At 38.2% G+C, this 16,281-nt stretch overlaps 1 protein-coding gene across 1 annotated transcript in view; it reads right to left on the bottom strand.

Annotated features, from left to right (window-relative positions):
- The window catches only part of ADGRL4 (adhesion G protein-coupled receptor L4), a 71,298-nt gene that overhangs the window by 19,809 nt on the left and 35,208 nt on the right, over positions 1–16,281 (bottom strand). Inside the window, exons 4-10 of the mRNA XM_088526088.1 lie at positions 10,787–10,942; positions 7,608–7,678; positions 6,066–6,239; positions 5,790–5,973; positions 3,418–3,534; positions 1,739–1,932; positions 330–500 (exon numbers count right to left, since the gene is read on the bottom strand). Coding sequence (XP_088382214.1) covers positions 330–500; positions 1,739–1,932; positions 3,418–3,534; positions 5,790–5,973; positions 6,066–6,239; positions 7,608–7,678; positions 10,787–10,942 — 1,067 coding nt within the window. The remainder of the gene's footprint in view (positions 1–329; positions 501–1,738; positions 1,933–3,417; positions 3,535–5,789; positions 5,974–6,065; positions 6,240–7,607; positions 7,679–10,786; positions 10,943–16,281) is intronic.

The following is a 16,281-nucleotide window of genomic DNA, read 5'->3' as shown; positions in this document are numbered from 1 at the left end:
ACTAACGAATGCCAATTAAATCCCATGGTAGTCTTAAAGTGGAATTTAAAATTAAAAGCAATGCACCAAAAATAAGTACAACAGACTGTGTATTTGGAACAAGATCCTTTGCTGCATCACTGCTCTGTAATACTGCGGAAAGGACATAAGGAAATTCAAACACATATGGGAGGAATTTTGTTTGCCCTATGCACAATAAATTGTATGTTTGCTAAATAAGAAAAAAAAGACACAACTGAAAGGGGGAAAAGTATGTCAGCTGCACTGAAATAAAAACACAAGCAATGAACATGGAAGAAAGTAAAACACTAAATTAAAATAGCACTTACAACAGAGCCACCTGAGGACATCAAAACAGCAAAATGAGTCAGATGATTGCATTTGCATGAGATGTGAGTGGTGTTGGAATGTGTCAGCTCGCAGCCTTCTGTAGCCCAGTTGCCATTCATTGTGTCTGCTGAGTAGTTCCAAAATGCACATTTAATATCTTTATCTGCAATCTGGAACAGAAACAAGATGTTTTACTGATGGCAAAAGGCAGAATATTTCCCATCTAGAGACCTTTCTTACACTAGCCAGAAAATTCATTAAAAATTGCATGTTTCCATTGGAAGGCTGAGAAACAAAGAGCACAGTCTGCAAGGCCTATTCCAAGCAATTAAAACATGGCTCAGGATCGAAAACTTTATTCACACAGTTAACATCCAACTGAACATGCAGGCTAATCGGATTACTGAACCCTTCTGGCACTCAAAAGAGTTGGAATTTTTTAGCTACTGAAAACATTGTTATATATACACCCATGCACCTGCTGAAAATGGACTAAACCTCAAGGTTACAGCCTCATTGCCTACCCTGCTCAAAGTCCCTTCCAACTGAAGGATTCAAAAATTAAGACATATCCTGTGCATGCTATGAAGTAATCTAGGAGAAAGCCAGGGTCATATCACACCTGGTACATCAAGTGCAAAGAGTGCAATGATAAGACCATTAATATTATTTATTCCTGACAGACAAACATTACTCAGAGATCAGGACCTGCTGTATTAGGTATAGCATGCATATATGCAAATACAGATAAAGGTGATCTCTATCCCCAATATATCAAGATATGGCAGATTAAAAAGCGGAATAACCAAGGTTAACACATTCCCCAATGTCTCCCTGCAAAAACACAATAACCTCGCCAGTGTTTCAGATGTTTCAGATCAGGTCTTTGTGCCATGTAACATGTTTCTTCACATGCAAGTGAAGTCAGAAAAATCTATTTTGTACACTGGAAGCAAAAACCACAGTACAAATTTCAGAAATAACAAAGTTGTTATACTGTAAGTTCTGCTAATACTTATTCGCTGCAGATATTGTGCAACTTGAACCTTTTATTTTTCATCCTTTCAGGTAAACAGCTTTAAGCACCTGATAAAGCATTTGAAAACCCACCTAAACACAAAATAATCAGGATACTGGAATATTCTCTGATTCAATGAATACATAACCACCACAATGAATACATAATTGTTGCTCTGCCTTTAGTCTAGTAGCACTTTTGAGTAGTATCGTGTTCAGTACTTTGAGGTTGTCGTTTTTTTCTCTAATTAGACTAAACTCTCATCAACCAACAACAGAATTATGTCTCAACATATCATACATTGCAGGTATGGTTACATGACATAAAATAATTATTTACTGCTTTCCTTTAATTTGAAGATGATAATAAAAATTAAAAAAAAAACCTTACCTTGGTGTACTTTAAGGTAAATGTTATTTTCTCAAGCTCATAGAGCGTGGGTGGATTTGAGCTAATTGCAACAGCTATAACTGATGAGCTTACTGTTTCTTTCTGTTCTGAACTCTCTTTCGAGGAGCGGTTTTTAGGCGATGAAAGCAAAGAACCAATATTGCTATACCGCAGAAAGACAACTGCAACGGTGCCTATCAATCAAGCAGACCATGTTTAGTAGCTTGTGTAGTTTGCGGGGTTTTTTTTATAGAAGAAGAAAATTGAAGACATTAAGGAAACAATAAACAATAGACATTGTTACTGCTATTACATAAAATATGCAAAACAGATGGAATCTTTGTGGAATACTTATAAAAATGTTTTAGAGACAATGAAATATAGATTTATTTAAAACAATGTAACTGCCATTAGAATTAAAAATGTGTGTTCACGCTGGAAATTCTAATTAGATATATGCATACATATTTTTCTAAAACAATATATGCTTGCTGCTGTACTGCAGTTGGCTGCACATTTGATGTCAGGTCTCGTAAACTAAAATGGTTAAAACCTGAGGTAAATACTTGTCCTCTCTAAAGCATATGGCTTGCTTTGAGCTCCATTACACTAGAGCCAGAGTGGAAATCACACATGGAGAGAGAAAGGAAAGGTAGATGATGATGTAGGGCTGATTTGAAAAATGCAATGCATTTTTTTCCATAGTAAAGATTTAAGGTCAATTGATAGTGACAGAGAGAGATGAAGGGGCCAGTCTAGAGTGACACAGAAGGTCTATGGTTGAGAATAGGATAGAGCCAAGTCTCTTTGGTGCCAGTATCCAGTGTTTGGGATGGATAAAAGTAATTTAGATAAGACCATGATGCCTCCCGAAACTCCCCTCATATTTTCATCTGGGCACCTCTCATCTTGGAAAACAAGGAAGGAATTATACTGAGAAACAAGACGTGACTGTCCCTCTAAGGTGGCTCAGCCACCAAGGGGGATTTCATGATGAAGAGAGCTTGTCCTCTATCTACCAATATAACAGTTACTCTGTTTCCTTGTCCCAAAGGGGAATTGGCAGGAATTTTCCTCAGAGCTGCTGTGGATGACTGGTGGATGATAGGACCCAAGATGCATCTCCTGTTCTGGCGGTTTTGTTCTGTAGCAGAACCATATGATGATGGGAAACTGGGAGCTTATTGTTTTATACCTCTGTTCATCCCTGTGGGCCATGTGGTCAGTCTAGAAGATCTATTATATCTGGCTTATCTCTCAATTTTAATGACTTAATGTAATAGAGCTACTAGATATATACCTATCAGGAGCAGAACTGATATATTTTCCTGGACAAGTTTTAGGCTTGCAGATGTAATCTTTGCTGTATTAATACCTGTATGACACATTATTCAACACAGATAAAAAGAGGGCTGTATTCAGATAGAAATGCGTAAAATCAGAGGCACTGAACCTCTGGCTCACTGCACCACTGGATATAAGAATAGAAATAGTACTGCTGAGACAATAAAGGGGTAGGTGAAACGATGATAAAAATGCCTTGACTCTGCAGTTAGCAGGACTGCAGCTCGCTCTGACTGCAGGCTGCACATTTTATTTTTACTAGTGGGTATAGATCTAGCAGAGGTCTACCTAAGGTGTTTATTAACCTCCCCCACACTCTAATCATTTTTTCTTACCATTAGGATAAGATTCCTCTTTCTTCTTTGGAGAGATCTTTATATAATCTCCTCCCGTGTATACATGAGGGTGAATGTGTTTCATGTGGTGTGAATCAAAAGCAAAAACCTTGAGTGCTGCAAAAGAAGAAAAATACTGTACAAATCACAGCTCCATTAAAATCTAACATAATTTACAGTTGGGTTAATAAATGTGCTATTGGATTGCATAATTATTGTAAATTTTAAGAATATATCATTGTGCCAAATATTTCAAGAAAAATGCTATTAATGTAGCATGCTTGCTTAAAACTCTAGATTTTGTTATTTTCATCCATACATTTTGCTCTTATACTTTTTACTCTTTACATGAAAAATATAGTCTTTTATTTACCTTGCATTAAATTAGGCACTGGAAAGAATAATGTAGGTTACTTTGGGAAGAGCTATTGCTTTATTAAAAATGCATTTCTGAAAGAGACCACAAATCACAATTATAAAAAGCAAAGGATAAAATTCTCTACTGAATAGTAGCATTTGATAAAAGCCAATTTTTGAAAAGTGTATATTTTATAGTTATCTATCCATGCTACCAAATGCACATTGCACCATGGAATAATGATGTGTGTTGTCAAAAAGCAAACAAGCAAACATCACCCCTCAGGACAAAAAATACATTAGAGGACATTGAGCTCTTTACTTGGTTCATTACAGTGCTGAGTTTCAATCACCCACGATGGGAACAAAAAAAGTCAATCAGGCCTGTTTTTAAAAACAAAACAAAACAGCAACAAACAAATCTAAAACTTGACTGATGGAGGAGTATCACTAAGCTAGACCATCTGCATTGCTTATAGCACAGCACACAAAAATAATATGAGCTATTCAATAGACCAGCTGTCAGAAAATGTTTGTCAGGACATAAGAAATAGTTTTTATGGCTGAAGTTTTGAAAAGCTTGTGGTTTGAGAACCTGCACCATAAAAAGCAGTGAGAGAGGTAATTCCAAAGGTCTTGTAACAAAACAGATGTGACAAAAACACATATTTACCCTGTAGAGAGCTGAGCAATGATAGCAAAACAAAACAAAACAAAAAACAAACAAAGAAACAACAAAAAAACCCACCAACCAAACAAAAAATCCCAAAAAACAAAGTAGTGTTTGGGGCCATTTTGGAAAAGAACTCTTAGAAGTTCAAATTTTGGAGTAAAACTCATTGAAAAAGAGTCAACTTTTTGAAACGGATTCTTCCCCATTCTCATTATTGGATTTCTTTTTCTGTTTTGAGTCATCTTTCTTCTGACAGGGGTCTCTACTACCATTAGATTTCTCTTTCTTCTCCACTTTTAAGGTCTCCACATCCACAGTAGTCTCTGTCTTCAGAGAGCAATGAGGATGAAGAAGGGCTTTTCAATGATCACTTCCCGCCATTCTGGATCTGCCACAAACCCAGAAGTACTCTGAACTAAAATAAATCCACTTCTACAGAATTTCTGACATGGAACAATTCCCTATCTTTTCATCAGTTTTGCTAAATTAATTTCAGAAAGCTGAGGAAAGAACAGATGGCTTGATCTTCCTCAGGACCAAAGGAAGACTCTTTCTTGTTAGCTGGTCATATAAAATCGTAAATGAATAGGAAGAACAAAGCTAGTGAAGGGCTAAAGTGAATTTTAAATAAGAAATTGGGTCAGAAAGAGTTTGGGTACATCTGGAAGAACAAAAAGGAAAGAGTGACATTGCCAAAGGAATCAGCAATACTTTAGTAGAGTAAGATTTTTGAAAATGGTTCTTGATAATCTTACACTGCTCCCACTGAAGGAAAAGTAAATCTATTGCTGTCAGAGGAAAACTGAAAGGAGTTGGTATGAAGACGTTAGTATGCAGGAGGATGGTAGGAAGCAAAATGATGCAGTAGAAAAGCCCTAATTGTTCTCTTCTGAAATTTCGCTGAAAATCAGAAATTTCTCTGAAAATAAGGCCACACAAGATCAGAATCACAAGCTTCAGTCTTATTCAGAGTTCATTTACAATGCTTTCACTGAACCAAAAGAAGCCTGGTTCTCTTGATGTTTCAATGCATATAAGATTTGTGGGATATTTTTATGCGTATGAGAGGATTCACTATGACAGTGTGGCTATAACGAGAGATCGAAAGAGAATACGAAAGGACAACGTTCCACAGCCTCTCTAGTTTTATCTCAGCTCAAATGTTCAATATTTGACAACTATGATACCTACACTGAAAGTCAGGTGTTAGTTATGAAATTCATACAAATTAACACCTGTGTGTTTTATATAACACCATTTCTACTTCGTATAATTGTGCTGAAAAACTCTTCAGTGTAATTCACATCTAAAGTATTCCTTAGATTAGTTTTCTTAATCTTACCTATGTCACTTGCATTAGCATCTAGCTGTGTTGTCTTTTTGATGTTCTGTGACATGAGAAGCGCTGCTTGTTCTGTAGTATGCATCAGTTTAGTCAGACTCATTCTTTGGTTAGCTACAGGAAGAGCTTCCCAGACCATTAATTTGTCCTTTTGTAAAAAATTGTTCACAGTGTTAACCAAAATCTGTAAATAAAAATAATATTTTTAAGCATTAGAATCATACATAGTTTGTAAAAGAAGAAAAACTGCACATTTTTAAGGCTTGATCTACTCACATTAATAGTTGTATTCTGAAGTGTTTCATTGCCAGGAGCTGAGTAATGAGTGGTATTCAGTGAGGAATAAGACAGTGCTTCTACATATGAAATCACATCTACAGGTAAAAGTGGTCCTAAGGTATTCTTATTAATTTCTTGCAGCATCTCCAAGGAGGTTTTTAAATGACTAATCTGAAAAATAAAAATCACAAGTAAAGCCACAATTTCTGTAAGTGGAAGAGTAAACACAATGCAAATGAGTGATTTCTGTGAATTAACAATAACATACTATGTTTTGAGATGCTTATGCACAAAAAAGAACTAATTAACTGAGCAGCTCTACATGTAAAGTTATGGTGCTACTCAAAGAAAGAGAAGAAACATGATTGATAAGACTCCAACAATCAATTATGGTAAACAAGAAGTCATGGTCTATGATTCACTTTTTTTTTTTTTTTTTTTTTAGTTTTTTAACTTCTGCAGCTCAGTTTTATTTATCAGAATACTGTAGAATAGACTAGTAAATGCTCTGCAACATATTTTGTAAAAATAATTAAATATCAATAATACAGCAGCTCAACTGACTCTTTTCTGTTAAATTTTAGTTGAAGTGGTGGGAGCAGATGGGCAGTATTTATTTATTTTGTTTGGATTTTTTGGCAAATGCAGCTTATAAAGCATGTAGATTGGTACAACCTTCCTGCATATTTCACCCTTTTGATTAAAGTTTATGAACTACTAAATTTACTTACATAAAGCAATCAGTTTAAACATGGTAAGCAAGTTAATATAGTGCATTATATGGTACCTTAACATAGAAAGCCTGTTAATATAATATACCTTACACTGGGTAAACAAAAGCTTTTAAATTAAAATCTGTCTGAATCTGGTAATTTAGGCAAAATGCTTAATATAAAATGCAAACATATACAATTTGTTTTAATTTATTCATATTTATGTTTCAGTTATCCTTCTAAATTAGACATCACTGTAGTTGTGGACTAATGAATAGTGAATTCGTTGATTTATTTAATTTGCTTCAGGAAATCTCAGCTTCTGGTGAAAAAATATTGAATCCTGAGTCTTTGGGTCTGTAAGTCTATGCCACTTTAAATACTATGCTTTGAGGAGTAAATATACTGGCATGGCAGGATACTATTGCTCCACTTTCTATTTTGTCACTTATTTATATTAATTTTGTAAGCCTTCACTCTGAGCAAGCAAATAATTGCACATCAGTAAATGCAGCAATGTATAACTTCAGAAATTACAAAACCAGTTGAGTGATTACCGCCCTTCTGAATTTTTCATGCATCATGACTTACTATGCTAGAATTACAACACACACATTCCCAGCAAGTTATTACCATGATTTGAACACATAACCAATTTCACATAATTTGGAATTATTAACAAGACTTCTGTAAACATGCTTAAGCTCAATTGTATGCTTGAAGCATTTGTTAAAAGCTCCTTAAGAACTATTATAATTGAAATAACAGTTTCAAACAGAAACAATTAAAGGATTTGCAAATTAATCTATAAACCAATGCTACTTACTCCAGCTAAAGTTCTATTAATATGTTCAGTTATACAGTCTTTGTATAACTCACACTTGGCCTTCGGATTTTCTGTAGAAATTAAAAACAAATTATTATCTTAAGTTTAATGAAATGTTCAATATATACTTGTTAAGAGAGCTCTTTAAGTAATTTTCCCGAACAAACCTCCATTTATGAACATAAAAGGCAGCATTCAGTCTCACACTTCGACAACCAAGACCTTCTTTTGACCAAGCTGCTGTTTGTACAACACAAACACTGCTGAACTGGACTAGAGTAGTTTTATTATGTCTTTGATAGAGCTTCTTGGGACTTCTACCCAGGGTAGCTAAGAGAAGGTTTGAATTCGTGGAGTGGCAGATGAGCTATGAAGGGGTATCTCCTTTCAAAATGGATTTTGTCACACTTCCTTAGAATCACTCTACATATCCTGCTACATTTCCCCTGGCATGCCCATTCAAAACACAGTCTCAATAGGATTCTGTGCTATCTCTCTTTCTTAACCCTAACCCTAGCCCAAACACTAACCAGGGTCAGTAAGCCTAGGCTCTTCAGGCCTATTGGGTCCCAAAACGCAAAGATGGCCCTAGAATCACTCTGCATATCCTGCTACATTTCCGCTGGCATGTCCATTCAAACCGCAGTCTCCTTAGGACTCTGTGCTGTCTCTTTTACAGAACCCTAACCTTAGCCGTAGCCCTAACCCTAACCAGAGTCACTAAGCCACAGCTCTTCAGGCCTAGTGGGTCCCAAAAAGCAAAGATTGCTCTAGAATCACTCTGCATATCCAGCTACATTTCCCCTGGCATGTCCATTCAAACTGCAGTCTCTTACGACTCTGTGCTGTCTCTCTTCCTTAACCCTAACCCTAGCCCTAGCACTAACCCTAACCAGAGCCACTAAGCCTACGGTCTTCAGGCCTGGTGGTGCCCAAAAAGCAAAGATTGCCCTAGAATCACTCTGCATATCCTGCTACATTTCCCCTGGCATGCCCATTCAAACCGCAGTCTCCATAGGACTCTGTGCTGTCTCTCTTCCTTAACCCTAACCCTAGCCCTAGCACTAACCCTAACCAGAGCCACTAAGCCTACGGTCTTCAGGCCTGGTGGTGCCCAAAAAGCAAAGATTGCCCTAGAATCACTCTGCATATCCTGCTACATTTCCCCTGGCATGCCCATTCAAACCGCAGTCTCCATAGGACTCTGTGCTGTCTCTCTTCCTTAACCCTAACCTTAGCCCTAACCCTAACTAAAGCCTCTAAGCCTACGGTCTTCAGGCCTAGTGGGTCCCAAAAAGCAAAGATTGCCCTAGAATCACTCTGCATATCCTGCTACATTTCCCCTGGCATGCCCATTCAAACTGCAGTCTCCTCAGAACTCTGTGCTGTCTTTCTTCCTTAACCCTAACCCTAGTCCTAACCCTAACCAGAGTCGCTAAGCCTAGGCTCTTCAGGCCTAGAGTTGCGCAAAAAGCAAAGATTGCCCTAGAATCACTCTGCATATCCTGCTACATTTCCCCTGGCATGCCCATTCAAACCACAGTCTCCACAGGACTCTGTGCTGTCTCTCTTCCTTAACCCTAACCCTAGCCCTAACCCTAAACGGGGTCGCTAAATCTAGGGACTTCAGGCCTAGTGGTGCCCAAAAAGCAAAGATTGCCCTAGAATCACACTGCATATCCTGCTACATTTCCCCTGGCATGCCCATTCAAACAGCAGTCTCCTTAGGACTCTGTGAGGTCTCTCTTCCTTAACCCTAATCCGAGCCCTAACCCTAACCAGAATTGCTAAGCCTAGCCTCTTCAGGCCTAGTGATGCCTAAAAAGCAAAGATTGCCCTAGAATCACTCTGCATATCGTGCTACATTTCCCCTGGCATGCCCATTCATACCGCAGTCTCCTTAGGACTCTGTGAGGTCTCTCTTCCTTAACCCTAACCCTAACCAGAGTCGCAGTTTTTAAGGTCTTCAGGCCTAGAGTTGCCCAAAAAGCAAAGATTGCCCTAGAATCACTCTGCATATCCTGCTACATTTCCCCTGGCATGCCCATTCAAACTGCAGTCTCCTCAGAACTCTATGATGTCTTTCTTCCTTAGCCCTAACCCTAGCCCTAACCCTAAACGGGGTCGCTTAACCTAGGGTCTTCAGCCCTAATGGGTCCCAAAAAGCAAAGATTGCCCTAGAATCACTCTGCATATCCTGCTACATTTCCCCTGGCATGCCCATTCAAACTGCAGTCTCCTCAGAACTCTGTGCTGTCTCTCTTCCTTAACCCTAACCCTAGCCCTAACCCTAACCAGAGCCGCTAAGCCTAGGCTATTCAGGCCTAGTGGTGCCCAAAAAGCAAAGATTGCCCTGGAATCACTCTGCATATCCTGCTACATTTCCCCTGGCATGCCCATTCAAACTGCAGTCTCCTCAGAACTCTGTGCTGTCTCTCTTACATAACCCTAACGCTAGTCCTAACCCTAACCAGAGTTGCTAAGCCTAGGGTCTTCAGCACTAGTGGTGCCCAAAAAGCAAAGATTGCCCCAGAATTGCTCTGCATATCCTGCTACATTTCCCCTGGCATGCCCATTCATTCTGCAGTCTCTATAGGACTCTGCGCTGTCTTTCTTCCTTAACCCTAAACCTAGTCCTAACCCTAACCAGAGTCGCTAAGCCTAGGCTCTTCAGGCCTAGTGGGTCCCAAAAAGCAAAGATTGCCCTAGAATCACTCTGCATATCCTGCTACATTTCCCCTGGCATGCCCATTCTAACCGCAGTCTCAATAGGACTCTGTGATGTCTCTCTTCCTTAACCCTAACCCTAGCCCTAACCCTAACCAGAATTGCTAAGCCTAGGCTCTTCAGGCCTAGTGGTGCCCAAAAAGCAAAGATTGCCCTAGAATCACACTGCATATCCTGCTACATTTCCCCTGGCATGCCCATTCAAACCACAGTCTCCATAGGACTCTGTGCTGTCTCTCTTCCTTATCTGTAACCCTAGCCCTAACCCTAACCAGAGCCACTAAGCATAGGGTCATCAGGCCTAGTGCTGGGCCCTGAGGATATGTAGATGTGACTGCCTTGCCTCTTTTCACATCTTACTCATTAATCTAAGTGAAGATATAGAGACACTGGTGGATTTCTCAGAAGATGTAGCCCTGTAATAACACATAAACCTTTATAATATCATGTACCTTGGCAGGAAGTGCCATCCTTTGGCTTAAACCGCAATTTTCCTGTGGATGGTTGATAACCTTCCTTGCAGGCACAGTTATACCCTCCATCCACATTTTCACATTTTGCATGATCTCCACAGGCAACAGTTCCTTCTTTGCTGCACTCATCTACATCTGCAAATATTGTGAGAAATTGAATTTTTTATTAAGTATTTACAGACTAACACCTTTCTGCTTTGTTGATAATAGCCCTGCACACTGCAAGCAATTGCAGAATAAAATTTCATGGAAGGGAAAAAATAAAAAAGGCAAAAAGTAAAAAGGCAAATTTAATGGCAAAGCATCTGACAATTATACTACTTAGGGATTAGCAGGATAAATCATAATTGATAATATTTTTATACCACCACTTTTATTGCTATGTAATATTGCATTGTTCATGTTTTAAAAGCATGAGTTTAAATATTAATTCTATCATAACAAAACACTCGGCATGATGCAAATCATCTAAAATCCATTTTCCAGAGATTACACTAAATAGATTTTCTCAGCCTTACTATTCAGTTAGAAAAGAAAAAGAAAACTGCAGCCTTTCTTTTAAGTCACAGATTTAAAAAGATGCTTCAAAAGATCATTTCATCCATCTGGTTAATCTAAGATTTAAGCTCTGTGCCTTTCAAAGTGCTTGGCATGTCTTTTTTTTTTTTTTTTTTAATCCACAGTTAAATTCCATTTGCCTAAAATAGCTTTTGTTCCTCTAAATAATCTGCATTTAGGTAGATAGGTTCAGTAACTGGATGGGGCACAGTCTATGAGTAAAAATGATGAATTCCAGTAAAGGAATTCATGAATTGATCAATTTAGGTGGGTAGGAGTGGGGAATAGTTTGCATAATTTGTTTGGCTGAAGATAGAGATCAAATAACTCAACAGATTCACTGGAGAAAGCAGACTGGGAAAAATACCAAAGAATTTTGAATGACAGAGTAACAGCAAATCTGTGCCGGTAAGGAGGAGAAAAATAAAAAGTGAACAACTTTGGGATAGGCACATCTGAAAAAAATGGAGAATGAAGAATTTTTTTATATATCTATATATATATATATATATTTATGTATATAAGTAGATTTAAAGGAACAGGATGAAGCAGGATGACAGAGAATTTGGGAAAGAAACAAGGGCTAGAGCAGGTCTGATTATTGGAGAAGAATGGCCAGCTGAATTGATGGGAGGGCTTTATGAAGGGATTTAAGAACAAACAAACAAAAGCAGATATAAGGAGTGGGAAATGCACCGGTAGCATACCAAATCATTTTTGTACCCTTATTCTGTTGGTGGCTTTGGGAATGGGATAAAACAAAAATGAGCAGTAATGTATAAGGAATGTGGAAAAACATGAAGGAACAGAATTACACACTGCATGTCTGTGGATATACCTAGGGAATATAGAAAGATGTCCAAAGCATGGTCCAAAGGACCCCTCTGCCTTTTTCACAGCATTTTTTGGATAAATTAAGTAGAATATTATTTATTAATGGCAAGACAGCCTTCTTTCATGATCAAATGAATGCATTTGAACTTTTAATGAAACATCTCAACAACAACTGTATCCATGCACTTTCTCATTCTACACTTCGTTCTCCAGCTTCCTTTCTTCTGCTTGTAATGCTAAAGGCATTTGAAGGGGTCAAGGACATGGCTGAGGTTTCACCCCCATCTTTCACATATTTTTTTTTCTTAACTCAGCAATGGCTCAAATTTGCCCCTGAAAATTTGTATTTTAAATCCAGAGTGATCCAGGAACTTCAGTTCAAAAGCAACTCAGATGCTGGCACAGTGAAGGTGACCAGAGGAGATGGGTCACAACCTCACGAGCCACCACATGCACTGCCATCTCTGCTCTTCTGATGTTAAATGATTATTATCTGCTAGTTTGATGCTAGTTTGTTTGCATATTTAATCCCTGGAACTGTAGATGTAGTTCTTGAATGGAGTTAATGAATTGAGGTTTGAATTATCCATATTTGTATAGTTTCTGTGACTGCAGTAGTCCTAGCGTTAACCATACAATACTTCAAGGAATCTGACAAACTGGGAAAGGGAGTGAAAAAAAGGTGAAAAAATGATACAGTGCTACGCACAGGCTAAGTCATAATTAAGCGCTGTCACTTAAAGGCATAAGGCCTAAGTTCCTCTCTTGGCATTTAAATAACCTCTAACACAAGTAAACTGTAAAGCTCTTTCTGAAAAAGTAGGTGCCTCTTGGTGCCCTGTTGTATGAGTCAATGTAACATGGTCAAACTTTGATTGAATTGAAGCGCCAAGGGTGAAGAACATGACAATAGCAGTTTGCATAACAGGAACACACATCAGCCTTGTGCCAGAGATTTCTCTGGCCTTGTCAACTACACTGAGAAGGGCATACACGGTCTCAACATGATATTCAGTAGGTAGCATAGGCCTAAAGCACCAGTAAATGACAACAAGCTTTACTAAAATTTATAATGACTTAAATATGTATTTCAATACATTCCAGATTATCCTTGCTAGGTATGAGGTTGCCATGTGATTTAGTGCTGCAAGTATTCCAAATTATTATTATAATTTGCTTCTCACGAACCTAGTTTGATAAATCATTTATTTGTCATTATTGGGCATTCATACAAATTACCCTTCTTTTTTGCATTTATGTCACATATTAAGTGTAATGGAGATTTTAATGAGCAGTAGGATTATCCAAAACAGCAGCAGAAACTCAAGTACCAAGTCACATCTCCGGCAACAAGATGGCTATTTAAAGTCTGAGAGAGACACCCTGTTGAGTTTATGCAAATAGACTTTCTGCAGTTGAGTTGTCCATATGGAATGGATCCATATCACGCCTATCTAATTTACTGTTTCCTAGAGAAAAATCTCCTGGTTGACAAAATTAAAAAGCAGTAAGTCTGTCTTGCAAGGTACTAATCTGCTTCGTACCCCCTTTTAAATCATTTTAAATCAACGAGACTTTCAAGGACAGTCAACAATTTGTGACAGTTACAAGAATGTTCCTTTTAAGTTCCTGCTTTGAAGCAATGTGCAGAAACTACAGTTTTCTGTTTATTTTTTGTCAGTTATTCCTTTATAAATGAATATGCAGTGGCTGGACCACACACAGACAATAGCTTGTCAGGTCTTTCAGCAACCAATTTGATTGGAACTTTGGGGCTGGTATCTTAAACCATCCTCCTTTATCCACCGGGGCAGGGGGATGAGGTACCCAAGCTTCCACGAGCAGAGAAGATTCCTGAGAAAAGGTCGAAGGATAGCAGCTATTTAAACAGAATAGCATTTGCCATAGCTCTGCCAGAAACTGGCCCCTTTGTAAAGTACTCAAAACAAATCCTGGAGCTGGACTTTGAAACTTTTATAATAGTTCTGATCAGAAAATAGTATCACCAACACCACTCGGGCTAGTGTGAACATAGATTTATAATCTTTTATTTTATTTCTGTGCTTTGTCATTCCTCATTTACTGCAGCCAGCAAGGAAATTCCAATTAATATAAAAGTACTGAGAACAGTTATTATATTCAGTCTTGCCAATTACGAGATTTTTACCTGCACTGCTTTGATTTTTTTTCAGTCAGTCAAGACAGCTTGATATCTACATTATACTGTCTGCTTATTAGTAGCTTGCAAGTGATTGAAAAGTCCAATTGCAAAGGACTAGATGTTCCCTTCCAGTGTCTCCACGCTGTGGAAGGCAGCAGCATACACAAAGTAGAAATTAAAAACCCTAAGAATGGCACAGGTAAAAAAGTCTAGCAGAGTGGCAAAATGTTGTATCCCATCTACTGTAACATTGCCCTCATCACATGCCCTCATCACAGAAAAGGATGTGATGGAAAATGGGTCCTTTCTCAGTACTCTCAGAAGAAGCTGGAAAATACCTGAAGACCACTAATAGCCTGTTCTGGGAAATGGCAGAGTGGCAGAATGACATTCATGTCATTTCATTTTAGAGATGTCACTTTCATTTGAGATGGCCATTTTCATGTTTCAACTCTGTTGATTGGAGCAAAAAAAAGTAGGTTTGTATTTCACCTTTTTATCTGCAGCAGAATGTTCAATAAAATGTGAAGTCTAAGGATAAAAATTGTCTTTTACACTGTAAATAGATTTTAGTATCTCACATTCGGAACAGTAGAAAAATGTCATCTTCAGAACTATCGTGCCTCTGCATTTGTTTCTTTATTCTCCACATCTTCCTTTTTGCTCTTTCCCCTTCTGCTCTCCTGTTCTACCTCTATCTGCATGTTTCATTGCCACCTCTTCCCAATTCCAACTGATAATGCAATGAAATAATGCTGTCCCTCAACTAGAGTTAACATTTTGATTGCAGTAAGGGGGGACCGACTTTTCCCACAGTTACTACCTCGATGTATCCAGCCTCATCACTTCCAAAAAGGAGAAAGACACACAGGTGCACACACCCAGAGTTTGCAGTGGACTCACCTACACAACCATAGACCACACTTGGGAGGTTTTGATGGCACTTGTCTATAAACAAAAAGGTTGTGCAATGGCACTCTCCACATTCCAAGCACTGTGTTTTCAACATGTACTGATATATGTTACACACATATATCATAAAGAAAACTGAAGACAACGTAGAATTAGGGAACAAAATCAGGGCCTATAAACTTGTGCAAGATGGATGCTTGGCTCTGTCCTGTGACTTGTACATGGGCAACATCAATGTTTGCTTCAGCTGTGTGTAGCACAGCCTGAATATACTACTGGCAGACACCTAAATATAAGTCCCATCATCTATCAATAGCAGATAGATCCACTGAGCACAAAATATTCTATTATGGTTATCTGCTAGATAAAGTGTAAAATTAATTGTGGATCAAAAAGTTGTGTTTAGGACTTACTGCTTGGTAAAGTAATATATGATGTGAAGAGGTTTAATGAGATGGGAACATGTAAACCCATGTTTAACGACCAAAAGTGCCCATAGGTAATTTTTCATTTCAGTGATTTCAGTGTGAATTTTGGAAGCTGTCAGGTCCTCCTATACAGAGAAAGAAGGGAAGGAGGGAGGGAGGGAAGGAAGGAGAGAGGGAAATGATGAACTAACCCCTTGTCCACGATAAAAATGAAACTGTCCAGTCTGTCCAGTAGAAGAAAGAAAGAAATATAAGAAATTAGCAAGTTTATGGTAAAAAGCTGAAGTGACCTAAGGAACAGTCACAGAAATAACTCTGAAGACAAGACTTCTGAAGCCAAGAAAATGTCGTAACTGATAAAAATCAAAGCTTGGATGAGAACTACAAGAATATTTGCAGTTCAGTGTGCTAACAGTCTCAATCCCAGCTAATTTAAGAACGATTCATAGCAGCTGGGTAAAGCAGAGCTCTTTTAGACAGATGAAAGCAACGGACAAGAAATGTTGATTAGATCACTTTCTGGCTTAATATGCTGCCTTTCTGCTGATATTAAAAGCAGTAAGATGAGAGGTTGTCAGCAC

The sequence above is a fragment of the Tinamus guttatus genome, unplaced genomic scaffold (genome assembly GCF_059628265.1).
Source record: "Tinamus guttatus ecotype Peru unplaced genomic scaffold, ASM5962826v1 Tinamus_guttatus_pri_ptg000242l, whole genome shotgun sequence".
Taxonomy (NCBI): Eukaryota; Metazoa; Chordata; class Aves; order Tinamiformes; family Tinamidae; genus Tinamus; species Tinamus guttatus.
Note: the sequence above shows the minus strand (reverse complement) of the source record. Positions and strands in the feature narration are given on the sequence as shown.